This window comes from Grus americana, chromosome 6 (assembly GCF_028858705.1).
Source record: "Grus americana isolate bGruAme1 chromosome 6, bGruAme1.mat, whole genome shotgun sequence".
In the NCBI taxonomy this organism is placed as follows: Eukaryota; Metazoa; Chordata; class Aves; order Gruiformes; family Gruidae; genus Grus; species Grus americana.
Window position 1 is genome coordinate 27661524 of NC_072857.1, and position 15528 is coordinate 27677051.

Sequence of the window (15528 nt, forward strand, 5' to 3'; positions counted from 1 at the left end):
TACGTGAAAGGTTATTTGCATGTTCTACTGCCACTGACCTGGAGAGCTGCCCAGAGATCCTGCTCCATTAGAAGAGACGAGCTGCAGGGTATAGAGACACAACAGACATGCTTACACCGCACGCAAAGCTGGCAATCTCCAACACAGCAATTGCTGCAGAGCAAGCAGAGGGCTTAGCCTCTGATCAAGAAAACGGGATGCTATGAGACCTAACTGCTCCACCACATGGAAAAGACTCAAGCATATTTTAGTCACTTTATTTGTATCTATATACATTACATTTTGATTCTCCAAGTAGTCAAGGCAGTTATTCCCCAATAGTTTAGTATATCAATTTTATAAAATACAGCTGAACCAAGGTAGATTACAAATACATACATTATAGTACATTAAGTGCTTTGAATAATCATTAGTCTGGCCACCTGCTAGTGAGCAATTCATTTGGTTTTGGTCATTCTCACAGAGGAGAGTCCACTCCACAGGTAACTCCCCTGAGCCCAGCAGAGCTACTTAACCAGCAAGAGTCCATCATGTGTTTTTGGGGGACAGAATGCATCGCTGGGCCACTACAAGGCATTCTGCTGTCTACACAATGACTCAAAGCAAGTCATCACTTCTGACTGGGACAAGATTTAGTCACTTGTCACAAGGCCTCAGATCAAAACAACCGAAGAAAAGGAGCCAGTGCAGCTCTGAAAAAATGCAGTCTTCATGTTTGCAGCTGAGATCTGGTTACACACATACATGCTAAACCTGCGTTATAAAGAGATAAAAAAACTCTAATCAGAGGGCTCGTAATACATAGGCTGTTTCCCTAGGACATCCTTAGGCATGCTGCAGGGACACAGATTTAACACAGCCCCACAAGGAGCTCTCTCAAAGATCTCTTCTGCATGAAGTATTGCTCTCCTTTTGAGAAAGTCAGCTTTGTAGCAAGTGAAACGCCAGGACAATTCTTATTCTGAAAGGGGAACGTTTGAGGAGACCTGTTCAACTGCTGGGATTTGAATTAGAAATGCTTACAGCTTTTATGTCACACGGCACCCAAAGATGTCCCAGTTCCAGTTGATACTGCAGCTACTGTGTTACCCATGACAGTTAGTAGTTTGCTATTTCCTCCAGTCTGGTCAGGACTAGCCTATCAGCCACATCCTGACCCATAGTTAGCTGTTGATGCCAGCTCAAGATCACTCCTGCACATCTCTCCAACTGCTGTAACTTCAGCCCAAGAAGGTCACAATTCACACATCTGGGCTCTGTGTTCACAGGCTGCAAAACAGCTGGCCAGTGGAAGGTTCTCTCACTTTTACAGTGCCAAAGGCCTCATGCTGTCATGCACAGGTGAACACTAGCTACAGTCAGATGATCATGTTGCTTTAGAGCCAGCTGCTTGGGACTCTAGAAGACAAGCAGTATAGAGCAGCCACACATCACTGGAGTAAGGGTTACTGGTGACAGGACAGGGCTAGCACATCGCAGCTCTACATTAGCCTAGTGCAGATTCCATGACACTGCCTGTATTCATGCTCCATCAACCAATCCACATACTGACAAAGGTGGAAGCTAATATAATCAGCTGCTGTTGGGCCACCTTAGCTGGTCAGGCAAGTCAAGTTTTTTCCCTGTAAACTTTAGGAGGGGAAGGAGGAAGAACACATGCAGACTTTAACTGAGACTGGAACAGATTCAGACTGCATGGCATACTCTTTCACATGAATGGACCAAGACAGAAGGTATAGAAGCCACAGAAGTGAGAGTAGCATTGAGCTGATGGACTGGCTGGTTCCTTATTAAACAAGGCCCCACACACAGCTTGCCATCCTGGGAGTACATTTCAACACAGGAGGCAAGATGTGTCCCAGAGGAGGTCAGCTGTACCTGATGCACTGTGTTGGACCAAAGGGATGCTGGGCCAGAGGAAGCAAGAAGTACTATATCATCTTTCCACAGCACACATCACCGCAGCCTTCAACACTGCACCCCCAGAAACAATGATTACATTGTACAGAGGAAGTGAGAATACTTTCATTTCTCCTTGCTCAAGGTCAGCATCTTTGCGCATCCTCCAGTAGGGCTTTGCAACAGGGCAGGGAAGACTTCTTCCAACACAAATGACTGTTGCCTCCTGGCAGCTCAGACCTGAGCTGCACTGGTTGCTTTTGGAGCTAACAGTTCAATTCTCACTGTCGGCATTTTCTTTTCTCAGTGCTACCCAGCTGTCACTCCTGAACGGAGCCACCACCATCTGCTGCAGAACAAAATACTGAACATAACAGTGAACAAAATGCACATTTCAATCCATAGTTACAGTGAAGATGGCATTATCAGGCAACTGGTCAGAACGAGCAAGTGGTCACGAAGAGCTATATTGTCCCAGACTCCATGTTCATTTGAAGTCCTTCCATCAGAGACTGGAAGTCAAAGGACAGTATTCTTGCCTCTCAAACTCATAAAAAACTCTCTTAGTTACTGGCCTATATCATAATGAAGCTAAAAAGTAAACTCATCACCTACAAAACAGGTAAAAATTAATAAAAACGGAAAGAAGTGCTTATTGTCATAACATAGAGATTCACAGATCTCTGCACATCTTATCCATCATAGAAGATACCTGTTAGTTCAGGTTTTTCTTTTTACAGAAAGATGACTACATTCATCTCAGTGGTGCAAAAAAAAAAATCTCTAATACTGCTGAAGAGACAGTTTTTTCATTGGGACTGCACAGTGTGATGAGATCTGGATGCTCATTCTCATCAGCATGTCATGAATGCAAGAAAAACATTCTCCTGGCAAAGTTTCACCATGAGGTAAATGCACTGTTTGAAAGTCCTGGGGAACTGAAATGGATTTGAAGTGATCTGGCCAGGAATGATGGTTTCATTAAGGAGAAAGTAGTCACTCTAAGGCAGTGTGCTTCATTTTGTCTAGCAGCCTAGTGTATTCTCCTAAGGAAGAGGTTAAATCAGCTTCATAACCATAATTCATCAAGTCTTGTTAAAGGGTATATTTTTTTAGTTACTTGTTTCCAGCAATTTCGGCGACATTCAGATCAAAGTACTGTTTAGGATTGAAGGGATATCTTTTGTACTTTGTAGTCTGCTGATGACTGACAGCCCATTTTTATGGGATTCAGCTAAAATGAAATGATGACAGATTAAGACAGAGTTGTACTGCAGTAATATAACTTAAAAGATGTAGTGATATGGCATTAGAGCTGTGGAGCTGCCTTTTAAAAAAAATAAAAATACTGTTTACAGAACCCAGGAAAAATTGAAGCTACAGACCATAAGCAGGACAAATTATTTGTGGATCCTAAATAGGTCAACTACAGACCACTGCAACAATAGCAGAACTCAGGAATTAAATTCTTTCTTCTCTCATCCACTCTCAGATACAGAGGGGGGGTTATTTCACATTTGAAGTACCACTCATCCACTACAGAAACATGAGCTGCTCATATTCAACACCACTTAGGCAGTGCAAGCCTTACAGAGATCATGTACTTCTACACCATCATGAACAGGATAGCATCCGTTTCAGTGCTCTTACACGGAGATAGCATCACCTTCCCTACTGGCAGAGGGAATGTCTCTTATCAATGCTGTTCAGTGGTACCTCACAGCTTAAGATTCTTAGTGAGGCTGGTTCACTCAGCCTCCAAGAGAGGATTAAAGTGCAACAAACAGATTTCACACTTCACAACACGACGCACATGGTCAGTGTAGACATGGAACTGCAATCCTCTTGCTTGCTGCTGGACCAACCACAGGAAGAGAGTGGCCTATAATGTCATTGTCCTCTTGTGCTTTCCCAATATGGGCTTTAGCTTAGCAATTCAGGCCCAGTCCTGTCCAATGGTCTGGCACCATCAGGAAATACTTGTCCATAGCTTCACAAAACCTGGTCCGGTACAGTTCTGGAGAGACCACAGTTGGCATCTTACCTAATGTGTAAGAGTCAAGAGCAGTTAGAAACGGGCTAAAGAGTAATCTGCAGTACAGACAGACATCACATGAGATTACAACATCAGACAGTATAATGAAGGCACACTGTACATGGAAGGGTCTTTTTTTTTTTTTTTTTTTTAAACATTTAGGAGAAAAGACAATCAAGGTCTGGACCCCTAACACTGAATTGAGATACCTGGAGTTGGAGGTATTACATCAGCTTTTTACATCAGCCCTGATCAGATTATTTCTTTTTCTCTTCTCCTCTTTACAGGTCTTTGAGGTTTTCCAGTAGAGATGCAAATTTCTCCCATGAAGAATTTCACTTTATGGACATGCTCTTATCTTCTCCAGACACCTGAACAGTGCTACATCAAGCGTTCCCCTCCCCTTCTCTTTCTAGCCCTCCTACTAACATGTGGCCAACACTAGGCTACACTGCACAAAAGGTACTCTACTTGCTTCCACAAAGAGAACTCCTCAGCTCATCAAAGCATGGGCAGTAGTCAATCATTTGATAAGGATTCCCCCACACTAGCAGCTCAGAGTATATCTGGTTTTCTGGACTCAGAAAACATCTTCTGAAATCAGGCAGCAAGGCTTTTTGCTAGTATCTCTGTATGGATGACTAAATTTGTAAGTAGTTGGTAACTAAGAAACAGAAAAGAGTAATCTCATAAGTAGATGACCTTTACCCCATTCCCAGGAATTACAGTAAAGGGTCACTCATGGAGGCAGATCAATGTATTACTTTTTCTGAAACTTGTTACTCCTTCCCCTGTTCTGGACAACTTAATCCAGTGCTGAAAATCTGCATGGTGGGGAAGTTGTGGCTTTATTATCACAGTTATTAGAAGTTTCTAGGTAATGAGGAAACATGATCAAAAGTTTTGCTTTCATTCCAGACTTACCTTGTCCTCCCAAGATGCCAGTTGACTTAACCACCATTTCAAGCTTCTTGTCCCAGGTAAAAGTGCGAATATAGTCTGTTGCAATAAAATAAAATAAATCCATGAACAAACATGTCATATCTGCTATAACCCAAGTAACACTATTCTAAAACGTATCTATTTCCCCTCCAGAGGGGCAAGAAAGCAGTAGGTTTCCATAGCCAGAAGAACTTCAGTGTTCCCCCTACCAGTTGCCTCACATTCTGGAGTATTGATTATATTTGGGTAGGGTGAATATGTTATCTCAAAAGCCCAGCAAGACCACAATCAACTCTTCCTGCCTCTACAAAAACAGACCACCCAGGTACATCCATCTTTATCCATGTTAAGAGTTTCAAGGGCTCATTTACAAGAGTTTCTTAGCTGATCCTCATCCCAGAAATGTATCAAGAAGCCCCACTTTGCCTTAGCAGCTCCCACTACTTTACTGCAACAGCTAACAGCATTAGGACTTGGACACCTATCCATTTAAGCCAGTAGTATTCCTCATCATTGCGGCCACCTACAGGATTGATAACAGAAAGCAAAACACTTTTCACTTCATGATATGGAGGACTGGAAACACTATCAGTGACCCTGATTGGAAGAGGGGGCTGCAAGGAGAAGACTTCAAAGTTGTTTCCAAACCCCGTTCAGAGAAAGTGTGCTCAGTCATTACAAGCACATGAACATTTTGGTCTGCAAAGCTGAAGCTGCAGTAAGTTAAGTTTTTCATTACTGAATATCATTATCTCCTAACATTTGACGACAACTGTAATGATACAATTTTGAATTTACTGTTTCTGGATTTACAAAAGGCCACCATAAGTATCCACGTGTTTCACCTCAGCTGTGCTTTACACAAAACTCATCCAGATCTGCCAATCTTAAGACCTATTCATTTATCTGAATAGTCTTTAAAAATGCTCCCTTAGAGTGCTTTGGGACTGATATTATCAGTGTGCGCAATAAGAACTGTCACTTCACGCCCCAAGGCCCAGAGTCCCACACAACAGAGCCTACAGTCTTCACAGCTCCTCACAGACTTAACTTACTTGTTTCCCACATCACATTACAATCTAAAATAGTTAGAGATTCTGACCTCAGATTCTAACTCAGTCCAACGTAATGGTTTTTAGTTGCGTCCCTGTCACAAGTTTTGAGTACTTTGTAAGTTCTCAGGGTACCATTTAGAGAACATTGTGACAGCCTGATACAGCAGGCATGTTTCTCTCTTCTTGACTATATTTGTGTTAAACAAGCTCCTTCAGATCACGAACAGCTGTTCTCACCACAGTGAAAGAACTGTTAGCTTTAATCATCATATAAAATACACTCTTTAATCAGGTAAGACTTTGTATAGGACAGCAAAAAGCCACACGTACAGAAGGAGCAGATTTACCCAAATATTCAAGAGTCTACAAAACTAGCAAGTAATAACAACTTGAAGTTCTTTGTAGCTGGGGCTTCACTTCTCAACTAGATGTGTTATTAGAATGGCTTCCAAGCTTTATTGGAAAAGAGTAATCCAGACCTCCTGGCCTGAGATCTCATCTGGAAGCATTTGTGAGCTAGGTTTCAAGAGCATCTCATTTCCAAGAGTGACTTCCACATTCTGCAAAATGGCTTCATCTCCAAGTCTTTTGCACAATACAAGTTTGCCTGTCTAAAATTGAGGCTCTACTTTCCAGTCACAAGTCAGAGAACGTGACAAGGTAATTACTGCATTGCCACCCCTATTATCCAGGTCAGACTACACGATCCCAAGTAATCCCATGATGTTTAACTTCCCGCTTCCACCCCAACCAATATTGTTTCTCCTGAGGTCCCCTCCACACGTTAAAATTTAAATGGCTATATAAACATTACTGAACTTAACTTTAAAGGTTAAACACGTAAAAGCCTACAAACAACCTTCCCTACTTCAACTGGAGTCAAAGTGTAGGTTAAACACCAACTTGACTGCTTTTTCACTACCTGTGAGGCCTCCTGCGTATATTCTTATTAATGCAAATGCTAAGACAAGCCCATACAAGAGCTGGAGACAAGATTTCCTGACTCCACTTTGAATATCCATGGGAGATGAGGGTGGTATTCCATCAAGGAGAAGACAAGCTTTCCTGACACACGTCTCTGGTGGTGGTACAGTTCTAAAAGTATTATAAACACCTAAACCAGAAGAAAGCAGTTTCACCAGCTGAAAGAAAGAAAGAAAGAAAGAAAGAAAATACAAGAGACAACCTACCAATGATCCCAACAACCAACTCATTGTTGGTATCATCACGACCCACCAGCAGGGAATAGTCAATGATGAGGTGGCTAGAGAGAAACTGGGAATCACTGTGTATGGAAGCTCTCAGCACAGCCTTGCAATGGGAACGGATGTACAAAGGATTATCTCGGACCATCTTCAGAAGGTTCTCATCCAGAAGAACTACATCACAGCTTTCCTTGCCTGTGTCTGTTTTAACATTTCTATTCCGTAGGGAGCCCTTCAAGTCAAAAACCTGCAAATGGAGAACAGCACTACTTTGTTCCATGGTTCTGCAAGGTTAAAGACTTCAACATACATAACACTGCTTGAGAAGGCAGCACAGCAGGGAAACTCCTTCCTTCTCCATAAGAGGAAGACAGTCAAAAAGCATTTTCATACTACAAAAATTAAAGTTTCCTGAGTGAAGAGTAGCATCAAAGCGTACGATTCAAAAATTTTAGGCAAGTTCTTTCATTAATATTTAGCCTAATTTAAGGGAAAAAGGGTGCCCCTTTTTTATATTGTATAGGTAAACTCAGTTTTCCAGCCAGCTTCTACAGACTCAAACGCTGACAAAAGTAAAGCCACTGAAGAGAGAGGTGGGTCTTGCATGAAGCTTTGTTTAATATCTGTTGGCAAGGCAAGAGACAGACCATCGTTAGGATGGAAAGGATCTCTGGAGGTCTCCAGTCCAATGCCCTGCTCAAAGCAGATCCTGTTAGAGAGGGTTGTTCAAGTCCTGTCCAGTCAAGATTTGACTAACTTCAGGGATAGAGTCCCACAGTCTCTTTGGGTCTCTGTTCTGGTGCCTGACCACCCTCATGATTTAAAAAACAGACAAACAAAAAGAAAACCCACAACATCCTTTACATCTATCTAGAATTCCCTCAGTTCACTTCCTCCCACAAACATCCCCTGTTTGAGGCCAGGTACTAAGAGGGAAGGTGGAGAGAAGTGATACTATCTAGTTTTAGAAGTGACATTTGTTTGAACTTCCTTTTCAGCATCGACTCTGTATTTGAAACCGTCATTTTAAGGTCTTCATTCTACTGCCTCATAAAGGTTGCTTTTCCTTTACTAAGAGCAAGACTGAACTCAAAATCTTGTCCCACACATGAAGTGGTTCAGAGAGAGAACAGCGGGTTCAAAATATTGTTAGTTTCCCTCCCGCTACACGGTGGCTCATCACCTCTGTTGATGAAGCTCTCCTTCCAAACAAATTATTCTGTAATCCCGGTTAGTTCTTCTAAAAGCTTTGCAGAAAGGTTTCAGATTTTCCTAATTAAGTTGGCAATGCTTTATATCAGACAAAGGAGATGCAGGGACAAATAAAACTTCTAAAAGCTGAAGCCTGCAGTAGAGCTAGCTGAACTAGCCAATATTGGCATCAAGTTGCCAAGGAGCACATAACAAGGCAACAGGCATGAACTGTCAATCTTTGAGCAGTGAGAGATACAGACAGCACATGCAAAGTTGAAAGTTACTGAGACAGCTCCTAGTAACCCTGCTCTTGCTCCCAGTCAGAACTGCACTGCAAGAGAACAGACCACTTGTTCTTACCTGAGCCATTTTCCTGCCATAGAAAAGGTTTTCCATGACAAGCAGATCCAGCTTCTTTTCAGTGTTGTTTTGAGAGTTCTTGTATCCAATTCGATATACCCCAAGAATTTTGGCCAGTGCCGTGGGCTTCTGATGAAGAGAAAACATGGGGTAAGATAGATCTCTGTGTACAGGCTATCAGCAATCAAATACTAGAGGCGCCACTGTTCTGTCTGACTGTGTATTACAGCTTAGAAGCTCTAGCAAAATTCCCACTTTTAATCTTAAAACCACATTATTAGTACAACTCATACCCTCTGACATTTTCTTTTACTTAAATGAAAGCTGTTAATGGAAACTGTTACTAGTCTGTAAAACATAGAACACTGCCTAAATTAAAAGGCACTTTTTTTTTTCCTTTTTTTTTTTTAAAATTACCTTTTGCTGAACTGCATTAATGATGTAAGTGAAGTAGTGTGGAGCAAAGTCGAGGAATGACTGGACTTCCAGACGAGGCATCTGCTTCAAGATGAATCTGTCATCTGTTTTAACATCAGACAGAGGCAACAGGGTTACATACAGTAAGTGATGTATTCTTTGCAAGTTCTTTAGGACTGTCGCACAGCTGAAGTGGTTTGAAAAAATAAAGGTCTGCAATGCTCTTAAATCTTTAGCTATAGAAGCTCATTTCTAGAAACTTTTTTACTACTTATATTCTGAATTTCAGCCTTATAACAAATGAGGGAAAAAAAGACTGCCTAAGTTAGATTTACTTCCACTATATGGGCTTCTTATACAGACAACAGAAACAGCCTACAGATCCTTCCATTCAAGACTTGTTTCAAGTAGGTGCCTAGAATCAGCCACAGTTAAAAAAAAATAAATCCTAGAAATCAACTATAGCATGTGGTATTATAAGAAAAACTGTGTCTTTCATAACCAGTTTTCCTTGAACTATACTCAAGTTTTTGTTTTCTGAATCCTGCCTAAGAGTACAACTCTTCTGCTAAACTGGCCTCCCTAGCTGCTACTACTGAAAAACAGAACTACATTTTGTACTCCTGCATGTACAGAAACAAATAATCTGATATTGAAGACCCCAGAACAATCCACTTAACTTTTCATTCTGAGTGGACACTTGACAGTCAGCAACCCTCTGGCTAGAGGTAATGGGGGATTGACCGATGCACTAACCGCTACCGTCCCCAAATAATACCCTCTAATTATGAAGGGGGAAGAAGTTGCATTTACCCTCAGTCACATAGAACGCAGCCCCAGATTTGCCACCTCGTGCCTGCCAGGGCATAGAGTGAGAGAGGGATCGGATGAAGTCCTCTTCACTGCTCCCCAGTATCACTTCACGCATCTTGTGAAACTCGCCAGCATAATAAATCCGGCAGTAGAACTTGGCATTCGCATCTGAAAACTCTGAAAAAAAAGGTTGTACTCGTTAAAAGCATGTAATACCCACTGACTACCTGAGATGACATTTAGAGATTTTACTGATGTCTAGAAGACTATTATTGTGCTAAATATCTCTCCCTCACGCCTACTGTACTTGGGAGTTTAAACCTATAGGATTTAAATGGAAAACTTACAGGAAAAGTCAACTCCCTTTAGGTTAGCTCACTTTATATGCCATGGGAAAGTGCCATGGGAAAGTCCAGACAAAAGATCAAGTAAAAAAAAAAGTTTTATGGGGTATTTTTGCAACAGAGAGTTTGATTACAGTAAGTAAAAATTGCATTGCTCTGTTCTTGATGTGTCTTTCCTTCCTGCCCAATACAAAGAAAAAACTATTAACTTCAAGATTTCCATTACATGAAGAAAGGAGTTTGTCAGCTAAAACTTCAAGTTATTATTTACAACTACTCACGGAGTTCCACATGGGGATTCACCAGCTGTTTCTTCTGCCCATCTCCTCCATCTATGTCATCTGAAGGCATAAAGGGACCAGTCAGGGTTGTTCATTATTATTACTGAGAAAGCCATGTAAGATACTACTTGTAAACTCCCATCACAAGAGAAATATTTTCTTATTTTCAAGAACACAGAGGGAACTATATACAGGGAATCAGAGATACAGCTATAATTGTATGATATATGTATGCTAGAAGGGCACTGCTGTTCATGGGAAACAAGTACAAGTTTTCCCTGTTTTCTCTTCATTCATTTTCCATGAGTTGAAACAAAAGTTAGTTAAACAGGAAGCAAGGAAGAGAGACTGGGCTGCTTAACTAGAGTCAACTCAATCCAAAGGCATTCAAGCCCAGACCCTCAATGTCTCTGTAGTTACTGGGGTTTGAAAGACCCTATTTCCCTTCCCGTAAAGCAATGTCTTTAGGAGAAACCTACATTTGATGCTCAAATCATTCATTTGCAGTGCAAGTTGAGTAATCTTGGACTGTTGAAAAAGCATGAGCAGGAGCACATTCTGGGCCTTACAAGTACGAATGAGGTTTGGGAGAAGTAACAGTTCAAGACAGAAGATGGACTCAACAGTCCAAGTCTTGTACCTTGAGGCTCTGCTCCTTGGTTTTCTGCTCCCTCTTTGCCCATCTGTCCAACCTGGTAGTAGGCACTGTCAGCACCGCGTAAGGTCTCTTTCTTCTGGGAAGAGAGGTCTGGGCTCTTCCCTCCCGTGCCACGGAAAAAAGACAAAACGCTAGACGGTTTCTTTGCTACAGTGAAAAGGAATAAAGAAGTTGGTCTTGGCATTTCCACAGGCAGTTTAATAAAAACATTACTCATAAGAGCATTCTCCATTCATTGTTCTAACTGGAGGAATGATGTCATTCAACTGTAACTCATTTGCAATTCTTCAGGCAACCAAGGTCCATCAGGTTAGCAGACCTAGCATTCTGAGTACCATTCTGGAATTCTGAGTCATTTAAAAACACAGACAAAGCATGAGCACCTTCAACATACGAAGAACTTAACTTCTCCATTTAAAATATTTTAATTGCCACCTTTTTAAAGAAGGCAGTACCAAAAGAAGTCAGAACATATTATAGGCATCATACCCCACTGAACAGCCTAGATTCAAAAACAACCCAAGGTCCACCACATCATAACATATTAAATCAGGGAATGATAGTCTGATCTCATAAGAATCAGAGAAAGCCATTATGGGCACAGACTTCAAAAAAACCAAAACACACACATGTTCTACATCAAGTCAACTCTAAGACTAGTCACAATTTCAACTCAGAATGCATTTTCTTTGTTCTAACTTAACTTTCACAAAAGCTAGAACCCAGGTTAAGTGGAATCAAGTCTGAGCTGAGATTAGCATCATGGATATGATTTTGGCAAAATGGTCTTACGCTGTTCTGGCTCTGCATTGCGATTTGAAGGACCCATGTTGGCTTCAGGCAGGCGGACAGGGCTACTGCTCTTAGGTTTGCTGTCTGACATGCTGAAAGATGAAAAAAAGTCAAAACAAAAGAAAGTCAAAACAAAAGTCAAACAAAAAGTCACGAGCCCAACAAATACTGCCACTCGAGACACTATTGCTTTACTCCCGTACGTTTATCTCTCCTCCATGCCTAACACTAAGTACTGCTAAGGGAAGATGATACAGTTTAAGGTTGCAACGGTGTGGGACTCTCCCAAGTTGTCCTCCTCTACCTCCCTGAGGAAAACCTCACAGGGCTCCATAGCAACAGTTCCATTCATCACCACAGGAAAGGTAAGCTGGACCAGTAATCTCTACTATGCACAAAGTCAAGGGATCAGGTGATGGAGCCAGCAGAGTCCTCAACATGAAATGCAAACTCATACTGCAAGAATGTGTTGGTTACATGGAATGTGTCAGATTCCATCAGAAAGCCAAGATCTTAACAGAGGCATATTTTGAGGGTCCTTTCCCATCCTAGTTTTGGCTTATTCACTACAAGCACTGTGCCTTCGCTCTATGCGCTATAGTTCCTGCATGTAACCTGTTCAGCTGTAGCCCTTCTTCGGAACTGTTCTTCAGCGATACTTTGGACAACTCATCCAGGGCATTTCTGTACTCCTTGCAACTGAAGGGAAGAGGAAAATAAAAAAACAAGAATATGAAAAGAGTCAGCTGTTCTCTGGGAGATTCTGTAACACCAACCCAAAGAGTCAGTTCAGAGACAATCACAAGAAACAAAAACCCACAGCAGAAAAATCTCTCCATTTTTTCTTACAATTAGAACATAGTTCCCTTAAGAACAGAAGCTGCTCTAGATCATACTGCAGGAGAAATCCTCTCTTGTTTCTCCTTCTCCCACAATTTAAGAATGCGCTTCTTAAAGTCTGCTACCTTATGACATGCAAACACCAAGTTTTACTGAAGCAGCTGGTTTGGAGAGCTGAGTAGTAGGCAAGAGCTGCTACGACCAAAGGTAGGCAAGGGATAGACTGCAGTATGAATACTCAGTTGCACTTCCTCCAGGCTGGAAAGCTGAGCGAAATTTAGTTGCACTTCTTTCTGCAACAGTATTTCATTACAGGAAGCACTAATTCAACTAGTACACAACTAATTCATTTTTGTGTACTAGAGCTCAGCAAGAAAAGCACAAAATCCCGTTGCAAGTTGGAAAACCTACTTTCCACATCTCAGCAGTAAACAGAGAGAACTTCAGCTCTGGCAAAAACATTCAACACAGCTGAGTGAAGAAATTCTGTCATGTTTGTTCCCTACCATTATAATTTAAATATTCCTTGCACAGGAAAGTACGTGTGTCAGATGAACAGCAAAACCACACCAGTACCTGAGAGCAAAAGCTATGATGGAGCTTGGTTCTTTCTCGCAGACTGCAATAGGTACACGTTCATGCTCATACATCAGGTAGTGCTTATCCGGGTCACTAAATGAAAGGGAAATAGAGACAATGTTAGCAGATCATAACAATTTGCAGAAAGAAAAGGTTAAGTTTTGGTCAAAACCCAGATCTCATCACTGCACTCCCAAGCACAAGCTGCAAGTCTTAGCATGGAACCAAAGCTCCCCAGATTAGCTTCTCCCAGTAGACACATTCATAGCTATGTGGCTAAACCTAAATGGTAACGTGTTAGGGCAATCAGCACTTCAAGCAAGCTGCTTATATCAGAAAACCAGCTCCAAGTTAGAGTAAGAGTCTATTTCTGTTTAGCAGCCATTGTTTCTAATGGCACCAAAACCCGCCTGAGTTTGTTTTGACTGTCCTGCAGCATAGCCTGCAGAATGAAGTTAGGGAACAAACTTGGACTCTTTTCTGAACAAGCAGTTTAGCACAGAAAGTTCCCAAGAGCGTCCTGGGTTTCTGTAAGATTTTCTTTTACTTGTCTGTAGGGTCCAGTTATTTAACTTTTTCCTCATTCGCCCATGGCCTCCACTACTACCCTGGGGGTAGGATTCATATGTTGAACTCAGGCTGCCAAACGTTAGGCTCATGTCAAATGAGAAACACTACAAAGCACGCAGACCAAGTAGCTGAAAGAGTTTCCAGCCTGCCCATTTTCACATGAGAAGAGGACTTGAGGGTACATGCAGTAGCCATTGAACCTGACCTACACCCAGACAATGCCAGTTTGAGTCCAACCCTTGGAAGAGGTCTGGAAGCAAAAACAAGAGGCAGGCATGTAGCTTCGGTAAGTCTTTGCTAAGGAAGGACATTTCTGCTCCCTCCCTGTAGCAATGAGGTTAGAAGGCACCTTTCTCCCCTTTCCCCCCACCCCTTCCCCTCCCACAAGAGTTCTGAGGAGGCATGCCTGCTAGGAGGAGGAGAAACTGATAATGCATATGCACAAGGGTGGATCATTAATAAGAAAAGTGGGTAACCTACAAACACCTAGAAGGGAAGCAGAAAACTTCTGGCCTTGAGGAATTTCTATAGCTTATTGAGAGGCAAACCCAAATGATAACTTAAATTATCTACTGAGCAAAGGAAGCATGCAGTTTGATCAGACTGGTAATTTTGTACATCATATATATTATGCAGTACTTACAAGGGAAATGGAATGGGGTTATAGTTGTTTCCAGGCAAAAAGTTAGCCAAAATAGCTTTCATAGTAGACTTCTCCTTCACTTGGCTGTCTGTAGATCCCAGTGAGTGTCCATCAAACACATCTGGAACAGAGGTAAGTTAAGTTTACATCACAATATCAAACTTCAAGCTGTAAATTCAGAAGGAAGGTTGCAAACCACAGAGTTACCAGATTTGCCTAAATTGATCTTGTACACTTGCCACAGAGAAGCAAGAGAAAGAATACGAGACCACAACTGAACTATACCTTCTGAGCTGCTTGTTGTATCCTGTTCAGACAGTGTGTTAGCACCAGTCATATGCTCCGATACAACCTCTGGAGGGGTGGGCAGCTGAAGATGGGTGGAGCCTGTGGAGCTCTGACTTGATAAAGTAGTCAGGAAACGATCCTCTGAGAGTACAAGGACAGTTAAAGACAGAAGAAAGCATTTTACGTGGCTGTCAGAAGTGATATTGCTTGCTTTTAGGCCCAGCTATCACCAGTGTCTACTTTCAAGAAGTTTTTACTCAGAAAGCAGGTAAGGCCACCCAGAGCAAAGGAATGAGCAAGCTGATCAATGTAGCACATAACCTCCAGAAGATGCACACTCTTATACCCACTACCTTCAGTTCCCACACGCTCTCAGTATGCCTCACAGGTAAGAGGTCTCGGCACCCATAACCACTTCACAGAACAGTTGAGAGGCGTTTCCCAAATTCCATGTAGTTATTCAGTTATTTAGAAAGGCTCTGAAAGTTTTTAAACTCAAGTTCAAAGGAAAACCCTTGCTGGCCAATTTAGCTTCATATTAGAAGCGGACTGTGCTTTTTATAATAGTAAGCTACAAAATGGCTTATTCCCATCTGATACATTGAGGATTCAC

The 15528-nt window shown here is 41.8% G+C and overlaps 1 protein-coding gene across 8 annotated transcripts in view; it reads right to left on the minus strand.

The window, feature by feature from the left end:
• Positions 1 to 247: 247 nt before the first annotated feature.
• Positions 248 to 15528, minus strand: part of PIKFYVE (phosphoinositide kinase, FYVE-type zinc finger containing) — a 68765-nt gene continuing 53484 nt past the window's right edge. For 7 of the 8 annotated variants that reach the window (XM_054830802.1, XM_054830800.1, XM_054830803.1 and 4 more), the window contains 13 exons: positions 14913 to 15056; positions 14628 to 14748; positions 13412 to 13507; positions 12611 to 12694; positions 11996 to 12087; positions 11186 to 11350; positions 10546 to 10605; positions 9921 to 10097; positions 9108 to 9211; positions 8691 to 8819; positions 7122 to 7383; positions 4859 to 4933; positions 248 to 3943 (listed from right to left, as the gene is read on the minus strand). In XM_054830802.1, coding sequence (XP_054686777.1) covers positions 3828 to 3943; positions 4859 to 4933; positions 7122 to 7383; positions 8691 to 8819; positions 9108 to 9211; positions 9921 to 10097; positions 10546 to 10605; positions 11186 to 11350; positions 11996 to 12087; positions 12611 to 12694; positions 13412 to 13507; positions 14628 to 14748; positions 14913 to 15056 — 1625 coding nt within the window. In that variant the 3' untranslated portion in view covers positions 248 to 3827. Of the gene's footprint in view, positions 3944 to 4858; positions 4934 to 7121; positions 7384 to 8690; positions 8820 to 9107; positions 9212 to 9920; positions 10098 to 10545; positions 10606 to 11185; positions 11351 to 11995; positions 12088 to 12610; positions 12695 to 13411; positions 13508 to 14193; positions 14235 to 14627; positions 14749 to 14912; positions 15057 to 15528 lie in introns of those variants that run through there. The other variant, XR_008577770.1, reaches the window with a different exon arrangement.